Raw genomic sequence first — 15718 nt, 5'->3', positions numbered from 1 at the left:
AGAGATGGGCTTTAGTATGCGAAAAAGGGTAAAGAATAGAGGAGAAAGTGAGGGACCATTAATATAAAATAAGTGAAAATGAGGAAGCGATGAGAGACACAACACAAAGCTGTAAGTCAGCAAATCGGGCCTCAGATCAGATGTGTCTTTCTTCTTCTTCCGTAGAGTGACTCTGAACATCAAATTCACAACAACAACAACAAAAAAAAAGAAAAAAATCTTTTTCTCCTTCTTACTTCATGGTTGCTCACCTCTAAGAGACGAGAACAGCGTCGGTTTAAAGAGTTCTTCTGCGTTTCACTCGCCATGGCTCAGAAGCCGGCGGAACAGTTGAATGAGTTCGGATCGAAACTTGACCTAACTCCTGTTTCGAAAGATTCGTTGCTCAAACTCTTAAAGGTGATACCCTATATCTTAGTTCTCCTTGTTCCTTTTACAAATTTTGTCCAAGTTTCGATATTTCCTTTGGAGGGAATTTGTTTCCATCTGTTTAAATTATGCCTAATTGGAAACGAATAAAGTTTTCAGCTTTGTAGATCCTCTTCCATGTTCATTAATTGAGCTAGTTTTTTTTTTTTTTTTTTTTTTTTGCTCACTTTGGAGTTGCGAATTAGGGTTGGTTTGTACCCATCTTCTTCGTTAACGCTTGCCCTTCATCTAGATTGTTTATTGGGGAAATTAGGTCATGCATAAAATCTGGGGTTTGCTCCATTCTTGTTGGAAGAATATGTAGCTACTTATGACTAGTCTCGATTCTGAATTGTTCGGCTTTCTATCTGTTAGGTTTTCAATTTGTTCCTCGGAGAACGAATTCTGTGTCTATACTTGCGACCTTTACCCTTTGTATGATGGCTGCTGTTAGAATGCCGAGTTTTTAGGGTTGGGTCTTGCCATGCTACCCCAATTTTCAGTCTCCATTTATATATAACTGTGAAAGCCTTCTACATTGACTAAGATGTTTCTTTTGTCAACCACCTTTGTGGAAATGTGATTTGCTGTTGGGTTGGTATCATTGGGGTGACTTGGTTGGGTTAGTTTAGTAAGATATCTCTCTACTCAAAATCAAATACTTTATCCGTACACTACTGTGACTAAATGGTAGAGCTGCTCGTTTGAGCCTTAATCTTAAAGACTCTTGTCTCGTTAACTTGTTTGTTTGTTGCTACATGCAGGAATCTGCTGTTTGTCTTTCTGAGTTGGAGCAGTCTCCACCACCTGCAGTGCTCAAGTCCATTCAACCTTTCCTTGATGCAGTTATTAAACCTGAAATTCTCAACCATCAAGACAAGGATGTCAAGCTTCTGGTTGCAAGCTGCATTTCTGAGATTACTCGTATCACAGCACCTGAAGCGCCTTACAGTGATAATATTATGATGGTTGTTTCTCCTGAATTTCCTCTGCCACCGTGATCACATACATGTCCTCTACTGATCTATTCTGTTTCTTTTCTTGTTTCAGGATATTTTTCAACTGATTGTGACTGCTTTTACTGGGTTGAATGATGTCAGTGGTCCATCATTTGGAAGGAGGGTTGTCATTTTAGAAACGGTTGCAAAGTACAGGTCATGTGTTATGATGTTGGATCTTGAATGTGATGATCTGGTGAAAGAAGTGTTTACTACATTTCTTGATGTTGCTAGGTGGGTTTCACTTTCAACCTAGATTTTTTTTCAGATTGATTAAAAGTTCCGCTGATTTTACATCAAGTCTACTTCCCCGAAAGATTGATTTCTTTCTGTATGTGCAGAGATGACCATCCAGAGATTGTTTTCTCATCAATGCAAAACATTATGATTCTTCTTTTAGAAGAAAGTGAAGATGTGCAGGAGCATCTTTTACTAATTTTACTCTCTAAATTGGGCCGGAATAGAAGTGTGAGCATTCTGACATTGGTGGCTCTGGCCACTGCTTTTATTCTAATTTAGGATTCAGTTGTTATATGGAATAGCAGACGGCTCATATTCTGCATGTATGATAGCAGGACGTTACAGATGCTGCAAGAAGACTTGCTATGAAAGTCATAGAGCAGTGTGCCCCCAAAGTTGAATCTGACATAAAGCAGTTCCTAATCTCTTCAATGTCTGGAGATAGCCGATTTTCCAGCAGTCAAATTGACTACCATGAGGTTATTTATGATTTGTATCGCTGTGCTCCTCAGGCCCTATCCGGAGTTGCGCCGTATCTCACTGGAGAGCTTTTGGTATAATTTTCTTTTGGTCTTTTTCCACTATCTTGCTCTCCATGGTATCATGACTCTAATATGTATTTTGTTTGAATAGTCACTCTTATCCATTTGTTGTTTCAATACTTTTCATTTGGTATGAGCTCATCTTTTCAAATTGATTGGTATTGAATAATACCTAATGCATACTATTAACATATACAGGCTGATAAACTGGATACTCGTTTGAAAGTGGTTGGATTGGTTGGAGACTTGTTTTCCTTGCCTGGACGTGTCATTTCCGAAGAGTTCGGTTCCATTTTTTCGGAGTTTCTAAAAAGGCTGACCGATAGGGTTGTTGAAGTTAGGATGGCCATCCTTGACCATATTAAGAACTGTTTGCTCTCGGATCCTTTGAGAGCCGAGGCTTCTCAAATTATATGTAAGTCTTTCTTTGTCATGCCATTAGTATACATTAGAATTGACTAAACTTACAGTGTTAATACTTATGTAGGTGCTCTCTGTGACCGGCTGTTGGATTATGATGAAAACATCCGCAAACACGTTGTTGCTGTTATTTGTGATGTGGCTGTGAGTGCATTGACGTCGATTCCAGTTGACACCTTGAAGTTGGTTGCTGAACGGCTTCGAGACAAAGCTGTACGTTTTATGCATTCAGTCTGGTTGTCTTAGATAGTTGTATGCTAAAATTTAAAGACATTTCAACTCATAGTTCTTTTTGTAAATCAGATACTCGTAAAAACATACACAATGGAAAGGTTGACTGAGTTGTTCCGGGTATATTGCTTACGGTGTGCTGATGGGAAGGTAGGCACTGGTGATTTTGATTGGATTCCTGGAAAAATCTTGAGATGTCTTTATGACAAAGATTTCAGGTAGGACATTTATGTAAAACAATTATTTGAACCTTGGCTCCTTTTCTTATATATTTATATGTGCTTTACTTAATTCTTGTTGAATATGATCATTACCTTCGAGAAAGATGTTCTAAATTATTCTATGTGTTGCAGATCAGATACGATCGAATATATTCTATGCAGTTCACTGTTTCCTAGTGGTTTCTCTGTAAGAGATAAAGGTAAGCATTGGATACAAATCTTTTCCGGGTTTGACAAAGTGGAGACCAAAGCATTTGAGAAAATACTGGAGCAAAAACAAAGGTGAATTGATGACTTTTAAAATTATGTTGAATGATCGTTATCATGCTGTCCATTCTCGATATTGAAGACTGATCTTGTATACATTTTTGACCTTTAGGATACAACAAGAAATGCAAAGATATTTGTCAATCAAGCAGACCCAACAGGTTCGACCAAACCTAGTTGAAGATTTTTTCGTTTATAAATTTTTGGTATGAATTTTTCCCTTTTCAGTTTCACCATCTAGAACCTTATGTTCTGTCTGAATGCAGAGTGCTGATGCTCCTGATGTTCAGAAAAAAATCCTATTTGGATTCAGAGTTATGTCACGTGCATTTTCCGACCCCCCAAAGACTGAGCAAAACTTTTTAATTCTTGATCAACTGAAAGATGCTAATATCTGGAAAATTTTGACCAATCTGCTTGATCCCAACACTAGCATAATGCAAGCGTCCAGGATTCGAGTGAGAATAACAAATTTTTTTGTATTTTTCCATTTAAACTTACTTTCAACAACCTTGTAACTAACTGGTTTGTGGTTTTAATTTCTGTGCAGGATGATATGCTTAAGATACTCTCTGAGAAGCATTCTCTCTATGAATTCCTCAGCACTCTCTCTATAAAGTGTTCTTATCTGCTATTCAGCAAGGAATATGTGAAAGAGATATTAGCGGAAGTATCTGCTAGAAAGTCTTCTAAACATGTATTGGGGATCCAATCTTGCATGGACTTCTTAGGGGTAATAGCTTATCTGACGCATCATTTAAGAATTACTAACATTCTGTCAATAAATTTGTATTGCTATTTATTATAGCCGATTATATCCCATGCTCATGAACATCTTTACATTTACTTATTGATGCTTGTGCTTTGAATTTTTTTAGCTCCTGGCATCTTTCTGTCCATCATTGTTTGATGGTGCTGAAGAAGAACTGATAAGTTTCCTTAAAGATGATGATGAAATGATAAAGGAGGGTACTCTAAAAATTCTGGCAAAAGCAGGTGGTACTATTCGGGAGAATCTCATTGTTGTAGCAAGGTGAAAATCTCAATTCCGTCAATATATTTTTTCTTCTTTTTCATCAAGCTTGAGCTCACATCTTTCGCTAGTTACCTATTTCTGATTTTTATATTGTTTCTCCTATTGTCCTATTTAAGTTCTGTGGACCTTTTACTGGAGAGGATATGTGTAGAAGGAAACCGCAAGCAGGCTAAGTATGCTGTGCACGCACTAGCATCAATAACAAAGGATGATGGCCTGAAGTCGCTCTCCGTTCTGTACAAGGTGACAGTTCTGTTTTCTCATGAATATTTTGCGTACTATTATCACTATCTGTAATTGATAATTAGTTTGTGGAAAATCTGGTTTTATACTTGATTTGTAGAGACTCGTGGACATGCTGGAGGACAAGAGACATCAGCCAGCTGTTCTTCAGTGTCTTGGATGCATCGCGCAGATTGCGATGCCAGTCTATGAGACTAGAGAAAGCGAAGTAGTTGAGTTTATTAGAAGCAAAATTTTGAAGCTCCAAAGTGTATGTATTTCTAATGTTTTGTTTACTGCAAAACCTCATTATCTTTCACTGGTTTTACCAGATTTTTTATTTTATTTGATGACACTTTAATCTCTTTGCAGGAAACTGTAGATGATAAAAAATTATCATGGGATGACAAAAGTGAAATTTGTCAACTGAAGGTATAGAAGATATGTATATATCAATATAAGTATTTGGTACCTGACGAAAATTTTCTTATAACAGACTTCACTTATAGATGCCAATGGTTGTTCGACCTTATGTTAAACTGATCAAGTTATTTCTCTCTTGCCCAGTTAGTTTAAAACTCTTTTTTTCCTCGATAGATTTATGGGATCAAGACGTTGGTTAAGAGCTACTTGCCTCTTAAGGATGCTCATCTTCGTGCGGGTGTTGATGACCTTCTTGGATTACTAAAAAACATTCTTTCCTTTGGGGAAGTATCTGAGGATTTAGAATCAAGGTTGGTAGATGTGTTAAATATGCTTAGAGGTCATTGTTCTGTAAAATTTGAAGGCACTTATGCTCAACCTCTCCACAGTTCTGTTGACAAGGCCCATTTGAAACTTGCTGCTGGAAAGGCAGTCCTCCGCCTTTCTAGACATTGGGACGATAGGATACCTATAGAGATCTTTCATTTAACTTTAAAAACCCCTGAGGTACCTTCCGTCTTTGTTTTCAATTCACACCTCCCATCTAATCCTTCATCTGATCTAGGTTATTTGAATTTTTAACATTTTTCTTAACCTCTCCTGTAGATACCATTTCCTACAGCTAAGAAAATATTCCTCGGGAAAATTCATCAGTATGTAAAGGATCGGGTTTTGGAGACAAAGTATGCCTGTTCATTCCTTTTTGATATCACTGGATCAAGTGTTCTCGAATCAGAAGAGGTATGTCATCGCCCTTTATTTGAAAACACATATATGATGTATCTGAGACGAAAGTGTTGACAATTTGACTATAAACTATACGTCTGGATTGTTAACATACAGGAGAAACACAACCTAGCTGATATCATACAGCATTCTTATCAAACAAAAGTGCGGAAAATTTCTTCTCAGACTGATGCAAATTCAGTTACTCTCCACCCTCATCATATCCTTCCTTATCTGGTTCACGCACTTGCACATCATTCTTGTCCTGATGTTGAGAATTGCAAAGACGTGAAGGAATATGAAATGATATATCGGTAAGTTATCTTCCAGTTCACCTCTATATGCCTCGACTTTGCTCTTTCTATTATTGTGAAATTAATGATTTCACCTATTTGTTTTTTAATTGATATTTTTTTGCTTACTAATTCTGATTGTTTGTTTCAGCCAATTATACTTGATCATTTCTATGTTGCTCCATAAAGAGGAAGACGGGAAGGCTGAAGATATTGACAAGGAACAGGAGTTTCACACCATTATTTTTATCTTACATAGTATAAAACAGTCAGAAGATGTCACTGATGCAACAAAGTCGAAGGTTGGTAAAAGACTTTCTTGAGCTTGTTCTATTTTACCGCAGCCGTCTCAGGACTACTTTTAATGATTCTAAGCATACCGGTATAATGAGTCACACTACTCCACACTGTTGTGGTGCCTTGGACCTGACATCTCATAACTTATATTAACAGAACTCACATGCGATCTGTGAGCTTGGGCTGTCAATAATCAATCACTTAACTCAGAAAGATCCTGATCTACAAGGGGCGATCACACCTGTACCACTGCCTGCGACGCTTTACAAACTTCCGGAAAAGGTTGAAGGTGACAAGTCTGAGGTAAGAACCCAGAAATTGTTCATAGTTGTGGGTTCAACATGATGAGTTTGCTTCAAGTAATCCTTGGCAATCTGAGCAGTCTGTCGTATTTGATTTGCTGTGTTTGACCTCATAGTTTGTCCTGATTTATGTTTTCTAACCCATGTCAGGTAGGTGAGGAGAAATTGTGGCTAGCTGATGAGACTGTCCTGGCACACTTCAGAGATCTCAAGTTGGAGAGTCATGCTGATGCATCTGTATGTTTTTCAACTTGAAAATCTGAGTTGCAGTACCTAGTGATTTCTGTGTTTATTCATATTTTCCCTTTCAGGTGATACCCCAAACTTCAGAAGAGGAGGTTATGATTGATGGGGAAAGTGATGGGAATGAAATTCCTCTGGGTAAAATTGTAGAGCGTTTGAGAGCTCAGGGAACCAAGATTAGAAAGGGCAAAAAGAGTAAATCTGTACCAGCTGAAGATGAAAATGGTAAAAATGATGTCGATGTTTTGAAAATGGTGAGAGAGATAAATCTCGATCACTTGCAAATGCTGAATAAATTTGAATCCAGTAATGGGCACAAACATTCCACTGGTGATGCAACATCAGTAGTTTCAGTCCCTAAGCGCCGGAGATCATCTTCTGGCCATAGTCCTTTCAAGTTCTCAAATAGTGGTCCTAAAGTTCCACTGAAAGCTTCTGAGGAAGAGTTGCATCAAGAGAGAGACATGGACACAAATGTCTCTTTGGACTCGCACGACGAGAATTCAGACCAAGAGAAAATATTAGAAAGCATCTCTCCCCGAAAGAGAAAGAAGAGCTTATCGTCGAAATTAAAAATTACAGAATCTGATTGGGCTCTCACAGATCTCGACATTCAAAGCGAAGGTGGCAACTACAGTGAGAGGGTAAAGATCATCAATAGCATCTTACCTTTGTTTTCATTTACGCTAGTTCAAATTGTTGATATTTAATCGTTATGCAATTTTTTCTACTCAAACGAAAGCAGAGTAGGTCAGCAGAAAGTGGTGATAGCAAATTGAAGTCTGCCTCTGGATCAATGAAGAAGCGAAAAAGAAAAAACATGTCAGGACTGGCTAAGGTGTGGAGCTTTACCTTCCATTGATGTTTATCACTGTCATTTTTGTGGTAATTGAACATATGGATAACAAATATTTTCTTGTCTGTCCTAATTTCTTGTCCAGTGCTCTACAAACGAAAGTAAATTGGCAAATGACGAACTGATTGGTTGCAGAATAGAAGTATGGTGGCCTATGGATAAACGGTAAGCGACTTTTATCGGATTGACAATGCAAAAGTGATCTCTCTGTCTTTATTCGAATTTTATTATTCTGACATCCATGCAAATCTACACTCTGAAGGAGTTAATTCTTTTTGTTCCCATTCTTAAGTTTCATTTTGTTGCATTGAATTCATCTAATGCAATCATTCATTTCCAACAAAGTGTGGGATCTTTTTCTACATTTATCTCACCAGAAGTTGCATCTTGGTGAAATAAATAGGTTTTATGAAGGGACAATTAAATCTTATGATTCCACAAAACAGAGACATGTGGTAAGAGTTCAGCACTTTGCTTCTTCTTGTCCTTTTATTGGGTTAGTTGGTCCAGCGAACTTTGTAATTAATCCATGTGATATCTCAGATACTTTACGAGGATGGAGATGTTGAAGTACTTAACTTAGATAAAGAACGGTGGGAGCTCATAGACACCGGTGGAAAGCCCGCAAAGGTTCTGAGATTTCTGGTTTTGGGGTTCTGTTGTCAATCTATCTTCTCTATTTCTAGTCATCTGCCGAGTTTGTTCCTTTTAGTTTAATAGATATACTTACAGAATTTGTACCTACTGCAGAAGTCCAGAACATCAAAGGGAAGTTCTAATAAGAAAAGGTAATACTTCTTCTCTGCAACTGCACATAATGCATCTTTCTGTAGTGCAGTTGGCCTCGTATTCGTCTTTAGTCTTATACGCAACAATCTTATTCTTTTGTTCCATTGATTTGTTTCGTTCAGATCTTTTGAAAGTAAGTCTAAGAATTCGGATGGGCTACAGAGGGATGAAGACCCAATTACCACTACGTAAGCGAAATTCTGTCATTCGAAATCCAAAATACGAGTGGTTCTAGTGCTTTTATTTATCATTTTTTTTCTTCTTTATCTTCTGCATTTGTGTTAAACCTTTTGTTCCCGGACTGCTGTCTTTACTAGGCCAAAAGGGAAAAGAACTCCAAAGAGAAACCTAAAACATGCCGACCCAAAAGGCAAACCAAGAAGTCTCTCTTTAGAACATGAGAAATTAGAGAGCAGAAATAAGAAAAGACGCTCTTCAGCCACGCCAGGTAAGCTCCATTGGGATCCACAACATTCCCTACTGTTTCCTAACTCTTTCAACCTATTTACTTTCGTGCAAATATACGTCAGTTACGGTGTTAATCTTATTACACAAATGAAAGTATTATTTTCTTTTGTTACTGAGATATTCTATTTTGAAATGATTCAGTAGGTGAAGTTGCTGGTAAGAAAAAAGGAAAAAAAATGAATACGGGCACAGAAGCGGGGATAGAATATAGTGGGGATGCTGGCGAAGAGAAATCAGAGTCTGAAGGAAAGTCATTGAAAGAAGGCGAGGATGATGAGGAAGTTGTAAACAAGGAAGAAGATTTACAGGATGCAAAAACAGAATCAAGTGGGGACGCTGAGGGGAAAGAAGCTGAACATGACAACTCAGATACTGAAGGGAAACAAGAAAACAATGAAATGGAGACTGAAGCTGAAGACGATGCTGAGACTTCTGACAATGAGACTCTTGTATCTACCTACCTTTCTCTCAAATCTTACAAGCAGCATAGCCAGAGAGATGAGTAGAGAGTTCTGATATGTGTTTGCTTTTGAATGCGTGTGTAGGGAGCGTGGAAAAGTAAAGTGGGTAAGTCGAGCTCGAGGAAAGCAACATAATGTAGAAGAAATTCTCGCAAAGGAGTTGCGGTGTTTGTTCTCGAGTATTGGTGGTCTCTGGATTGCTGTGGTGTATATGTGGTAAAAGTGTGAGATTTGTAGGGTTAGTGATACATACTTGTTCTAACCACCATGATGGAATGAATAAATAGGCAGAAGAAGCTCCTCCAGAAGCTTATGTGGTCATGTATTGTAGCCTCTGTGTGTGTTTTATTTGTAGGGTTGTTTTTTTTTGTTTCTTTGTTTCTGTAATATTTACAACTTACATTCCTTAACCCAAAGTACACTATATTCTCTTATGGACTTAAATTACTTTGCCACTTTCTTCACTGTAAACTTCTTTCTTTTAGCTTACGTTTGCAGATCTCATTATCGCTGTCCAAGGGGTATAGAGCTTAGAAAAATAAGCGGAATCACCTGTTTAAAAAAATACACGAGTCTATCGTTTTAGGGTAGAGAATTATAGATGAAAGTGAAATTACTTGGCGAAATTATAAAGAATAAGATGTATCTCTCTAATTCTAAACTTGATTAGTTGGTTTTCATATTTCTCAAACTTTCATATTCTAGAACTTGTACCCAACAAATGTTCATCTCAACCCAAACGTCTAGGCAAAAATACTCACCTTGTCCGCAAGTAGACGGTTCTTCACGGTTACGTTAGAAAAGTAATGGGTTGGATTGGACTGAAGTAATATTGGTTACGATTGTTCACGGTTTATAATATTGTAAAGTTTCAAATAGTGATTTTATCTGTAAAAAAGCTAATTTGACTCCATACCGGATATTTTGCTTTTATGAATTGGCGTTCATTTCTATATCTATCTGGAATGGATTCAAAGAAAAATAAACAAAATCAATTCTAACAAAAGCCCGAGCCGATGGGTTTGCCCGGAAACTTGAGTCATACAACATATGGGTTCAAAAAAACAACTAATAGTTCCTTAGCCAGACACAAAAGTAACAACTCGATACGAAAAAAACCAACTAGGAAGAAGAAAAACAAGCAAAATGTGCTTCTTAATCGAATAAGCCAAAACCCAAATCTTCATCACTCTCTTCTGCTGGTTCCTCCTGCAGCAATAAATTTACAAAAAAATTAGATTGAGCTTAAGAGATAGAAGATACTATGTTAAGCAAAAACAAGTTTGGCACTTCATTTTACCTTCTTCTTCTCCTGAGCGGCAGGAGCAGCAGCAGCAGCAGCACCGCCGCCAGCAGCAGGAGCATCAGCTGCAACGGGAGCACCGCCTCCACCACCAGCACCAACGTTCATGATGAGATCAGTGACATTACGTTTCTCAGCCATCTTGGCGAATAGCATTGGCCAGTAAGACTCGACATCGACACCGGCAGACTTGACCAAAGTGGCGATTTTGTCGGCCTAACAAATTCAAAGGATAAATATATATAAACAAACAGAAATTTCGTTACCGCAAACACATAAAGAGACAAAAGCACTTAGTTCCATTCATGACTGCAAAGTCCACCAATCCTAAAATCCCTAAATACTTACTTACAACTAAAAATGTACCACCGGAAATTTCATTACCGATGCAATGAGACCAACCTAAACCCCCATGGTTTATAATAAAATGGAGCAAAAAAAAAAAGTAGAATGAAAATATATACCGTGATGGCAATACCCTCGTCTTCAAGGATCATCACAGCGTAGCTACAAGCAAGCTCTCCCACTGTCGACATTTTTTTTTGTTTTTTCACTATCCCTGAAACCATGAATGAAACAAACAAAATCAATCACAAATCGTAACCAAAATAAAATAAAAATCCAGAATTATAATAAAATCAAACAGCAGCAGCAATCATAAATGAATCAACAGCAAGACCTGGTCATCTATCTATATACATCACAAGAATTGCTAAAACCAATCGATACGGAAACTACTAACCTTTTGACAAAGATGAGAGGCAAAAGAGCTGCGCAAGGAGGCGTTAGAGCAGACCGAGATGCGGATGAGTTTATATATATATATGCTTTCTCTTTTTTTTTTCATTTAGGGTTTTCGGTTTTTTTCAATGAAACGTCGTCGTTTACTAAATTTATGGTTTTAAAAAAACCTAAAATGACTTTTGGAGAGATTCGAACCGAAGAAGTGTCACCTCTCTTTCACAGAGCAAAATTACCAACTCTGCTAGCAACGCTTTTGACAAATAACCGACAAAAACTTTACTTATATCGTAGTTTGGTAGTCTTATGTACCTGTTTTGTGCACTTTATTTTTTCTTAAATCATTTAACGTAGGGATGGTAATTTGGGTAAACCCATCCCGTTTTAACCCATCCCATTTTAACCCCATCCCATTTAAGTTCAACCCCATTTAAACTAATACTCCCTCTGTCTCATAAAGATTGATGTTTTGGAATATTTTTTTGTCCCATAAAGATTGATGTTTTGTAAACTTTAAGAAGTAATCATTGAAAATATTTAAAATTTTGAATTGTTATTGGTTTAAAATTAAATAATATCTCTTTAGTCAAAGAAAAAAATATATTTAAACTCAATAATCATTGTTTTCTTAAAATGTGTAAAAACTTCTAAACATCAATCTTTATGAGACAGATGTAATATATATTTGAAACCCACATAACTATACCCACTTATATATACATTACCCCATTTAACCATATCCACTTAAATATTCATTATACATATATGGAAAAATATATAAAGACAATTCAAAACAAAGTTGCATTGACAACATTTATCATTAAAATCAGAGTCTTTGGATTGACAACATAACCGGTTTATGACAAACCCAAAAATACTAATCGAGTTAAGCACATAAATACATAATTGAAAACCAAGTTGGATAGACAACATAAACGGTATATGACAAGGACTAATCAAGTTGGACCAAAGTCGCGTTCCGATGCTGAGCCTTGAAACATGGTCGATGGTAAACAAGGAACACAATCGTGATAGCACAATCGTGAAAACAAAACATGTTTACATAGCTAGTTTCATTTTGTTATTATTATGTTCTCTCTGAAACAACCTCTACATAAGTTGCTAATGTGACTTTTGAAGCTCCAATCAAGTGATGATGAAGACCTTAAAGCGGAAGAAGAGGAGGTGATAAGACTACGGGGAGAACAACTTGAATCCAATCAAGGTCTAATCTAGAATCTAACAAGGGAGCAAACAACAACAAGATCTAATCTAGAAGCTAATAAGGGAACAAGGGTTTGAATCAGCTAACCTTGTAGGAATCGAAAATTGAAGAGAGGAAGATGACCCAGATCAAAAATTGAAGAGAGCACGACGACCCAGATCCAAAAAAGTAGCGAACTAAGCAGAGTGGGAACTAAGCAGAGCGAAAAATTTAGAATAAACACTATATTAAATATACTTTAGTTTACTATAATTAGAATGAAATTACAAAATAAATTATTAATCATATTATGTGAATTATTTTTATCAAAGTGAAGAAATGAAACAGAAAATTATTATTTTTATCAAAGTGAAGAAATAAAACAGAAAATTATTATTTTTATCAAAGTGAAGAAAGAAAACAAAATCACAAGGAAATCCAAGGAGAGTCGATTCCACATTCACAAGCAGAGTGGGAACATGGTACATAGTCCTTATCACTAGACATTGGGACGTTGAGAAAAGCTCCATGATCGAGAGACTAAGCTCATTGGCAAGGAGGATGGTGGTTGTGGGTTTAGGAACAGGTATGGTGTTCTTGCAAGGGTTTCGGTAACCTCATCTCCATGGAGTTGGGGTCATAATGCTGATTCTCTTCCAACTTTGTAAAGAAGTGATAATCTCCCTGACATTGGTAGGTTGCATTTGACAGGTCTCGGGGCACAAGGGAGATGTGGAGAGAAGGTGAGGGAAGTATCAGTAATCACCTCTCATTGGAGAAGAAATCATTATGTCGTTATTCCTCGATCTTCTTATATCAGGCCAGGTGTTGCAAAGCAGCAATTGCGAGGGCTCAGGAATCAGATGATATGATAGGCGGGGTTCAAAACATCCTGGTAACCACCGCTCCATAGAGTTAGGGTCATAATGTCAACTGTCTTTAAACATTGATAGTCCTGAGATGTATATGTGGATGATTCTAAAGGTAGGGTGTGCAAATAATTTTTGTTCCAACATAGCAACAATGTTTGATTTCGTTCCAATTGCAATCTTCAGACAATTGGTTCCAAAGATCCAAACAAAAGTATGATATAAGAGGGCAAAGAGCGATTTGGGACATACCTGGATAATTGGAGTATACTTTTTTGGGTCACAAAGCTTTGTCCAAATCTTCATCCATGCAATTGATATAAAGTATATCAAATATGAATAAAATAAATATATTCTTATTTTTGTATTTATGTATACTAAATAAGTTATACGGATAAACACAATTAGTTTGCGTTGCAATTGTTTTTGAAAGACAAAGGATAGTCCATATGAAACGTGGAATGATAAAAAGCATTATGGTGCTAAATGAAATGTGAAATGTGACATACTACTAAAACTAGGTGATACCCCGTGCTACAGCACGAAATTATATATTTTGTTAATTACTTTTTTTGTAATTTGTATTTTTGTAATGTAATTTTTTATTTTGACTTATTTTCTTTGTTTATATAGTGTTTATTTGTATATTTGGGGTTATACAGTAAATTGGAAATTCTAATAGAGTAAGTAGTTTGTAAAATGTAGCTTTTCACGAAAACAGACATACCGCAATATTGGATAGTAGTTTTGTAAGAGAATAAATACTCCATAATATCGGATAGTAGTTTCGTAAGATGATAGACACACCGCAATATCGGATACTAGTTTTTAAGAGGATGAGTTTTTCTTTATTTTGGTTTGTCGTCGAAAGATGAGAAGTTGCTTGTTTTTAGTGTGAGATATTTCAATGGTTAGGAAACCATTGTATTTATAGTGAGATTAAATATATTTAGGTTATCATTCAGAAGTTAATATTTGATATATCAAATCTCAGCAAAATTGAAAAAACCAATTTAATTTATAGTTTGATAAAAATACATGTTTTAACGGGTTTAACTCAAACTTTTTTTACATTTTAAAATTTTTAAGAGTGAAAATATTAATTTTACTTAAACTTTCGACGGAGTTCAAATATTTATAATAATTTAAACATTCTATAAAAATTTAAATATTTATAATCTCTTAAACTTTTTTAAAAAACGTAAATATATTATAATATGTTTACTTTTTAAAAGTTTAAATATGCTCAAATATAGAACCAAATTAAACTGTTAAATTTGGATACCTGATAAATGAAGCTTGCTGCTCATTTGTACTCAAAACATATTATTTATATATTTATAGTGATTATGAACCATATTCCAAAATATTTAGTCGATGTGGGATATACAATACACATTTTCTGTAAATTAGTTTACAACTTTACATATATATAATTTCTGCGGTTTTTATTTTTTTCCATCTATACTAATCGTAATTAATTACTATAATTTCGTTAAGAAAATATTAAAAAATCTAAACTAAATGATGATTTGTTTTTATTTAATTGTATTAAGTTGATTTGTTGTTTCCGTAAATATCTCACAATATAAAAGCAAATCAAATAAATTTACATATATAAACAATTTCGTATTTAATCTATTGATTATTTTGGAAGCAACAAAGTCACAATTGATAAGTATTAAAAAATTCTCATTATTATTAATATTCGTAATAATTATAGGGATTAAATATGGTAGTAGTTAATATTTGATATTACTGAAGCCATTAAGACTCTAATACCAGTTTTCTTATTTATATGGATTATACCTCTGTTTGGTTGTGTGTTTAACTATTCTTGAATCAAATAATATATAGGATCCGAAAATTATTAATCTAGAGAACAAACAGATCCGCGAATTTTTTTGCTTCTATTTTCGGGTCAGAGAGGATCCGCGTCCCGACCCGGTTAGTTTTAAGTGATCGACCCAAGGGTATAATGGTCATTTAAATAAATCGAAACTATAGGTTAATTTAATTAAATTAAGTGATTCTCTAATCATTTTTAATGAAAAACCTACCAAAACAAAGTCATGGTCCAATTTGAGTCTAGTGAGTACTTCAACTTTAATAGAATAGATTCACATGGTCCATGGTCTAGTGGAGGAGCCTCTTATAA

At 35.8% G+C, this 15718-nt stretch overlaps 2 protein-coding genes across 5 annotated transcripts; one reads left to right on the top strand and one right to left on the bottom strand.

Annotated features, from left to right (window-relative positions):
* Positions 1-40: 40 nt before the first annotated feature.
* Positions 41-9907, top strand: LOC104760123 (sister chromatid cohesion protein PDS5 homolog A). 4 transcript variants are annotated; one of them, XM_087499365.1, is made up of 33 exons: positions 41-399; positions 1173-1376; positions 1459-1640; positions 1748-1874; positions 1982-2200; positions 2387-2603; positions 2676-2821; positions 2912-3057; positions 3193-3342; positions 3440-3488; positions 3594-3785; positions 3878-4060; positions 4206-4360; positions 4480-4606; positions 4707-4856; positions 4958-5017; positions 5183-5319; positions 5398-5515; positions 5615-5749; positions 5852-6048; positions 6179-6329; positions 6481-6627; positions 6777-6863; positions 6938-7513; positions 7615-7707; positions 7811-7890; positions 8129-8180; positions 8269-8355; positions 8476-8513; positions 8637-8702; positions 8832-8962; positions 9127-9431; positions 9528-9907. In XM_087499365.1, exons 1-33 carry the CDS (start codon positions 307-309, stop codon positions 9576-9578), a joined length of 4851 nt encoding a protein of 1616 aa, XP_087355491.1. In that variant the 5' UTR covers positions 41-306; the 3' UTR covers positions 9579-9907. The 4 variants fall into 4 exon arrangements, with proteins under 4 accessions (XP_087355491.1, XP_087355489.1, XP_087355490.1 ...); XM_087499363.1 differs by having other exon boundaries at positions 9124-9431; XM_087499364.1 differs by having other exon boundaries at positions 1979-2200.
* Positions 9908-10413: 506 nt separating this feature from the next.
* Positions 10414-11617, bottom strand: LOC104760122 (large ribosomal subunit protein P1y). Its single transcript, XM_087499361.1, has 4 exons — positions 11489-11617; positions 11211-11305; positions 10744-10962; positions 10414-10652 (listed from the first exon to the last, which is right to left on the bottom strand). Exons 2-4 carry the CDS (start codon positions 11280-11282, stop codon positions 10599-10601), a joined length of 345 nt encoding a protein of 114 aa, XP_087355487.1. The 5' UTR covers positions 11283-11305; positions 11489-11617; the 3' UTR covers positions 10414-10598.
* Between the last annotated feature and the right edge of the window lie 4101 nt (positions 11618-15718).

This window comes from Camelina sativa, chromosome 18, assembly GCF_030686135.1.
Source record: "Camelina sativa cultivar CO46 ecotype springtype chromosome 18, ASM3068613v1".
In the NCBI taxonomy this organism is placed as follows: Eukaryota; Viridiplantae; Streptophyta; class Magnoliopsida; order Brassicales; family Brassicaceae; genus Camelina; species Camelina sativa.
This window is presented reverse-complemented; position numbering and strand designations above follow the sequence as displayed.

Coding starts and splice junctions, on each gene's coding strand:
- LOC104760123 (XM_087499362.1), top strand. CDS start 307: ATGGCTCAGAAGCCGGCGGAACAGTTGAATGAGTTCGGATCGAAACTT. Junction 2,822..2,911: donor AACGGCTTCGAGACAAAGCT/GTACGTTTTATG, acceptor TTTGTAAATCAG/ATACTCGTAAAAACATACAC. Junction 4,857..4,957: donor AAATTTTGAAGCTCCAAAGT/GTATGTATTTCT, acceptor ATCTCTTTGCAG/GAAACTGTAGATGATAAAAA.
- LOC104760122 (XM_087499361.1), bottom strand. CDS start 11,282: ATGTCGACAGTGGGAGAGCTTGCTTGTAGCTACGCTGTGATGATCCTT. Junction 10,963..11,210: donor ACGAGGGTATTGCCATCACG/GTATATATTTTC, acceptor TGAATTTGTTAG/GCCGACAAAATCGCCACTTT. Junction 10,653..10,743: donor CCGCTCAGGAGAAGAAGAAG/GTAAAATGAAGT, acceptor TTATTGCTGCAG/GAGGAACCAGCAGAAGAGAG.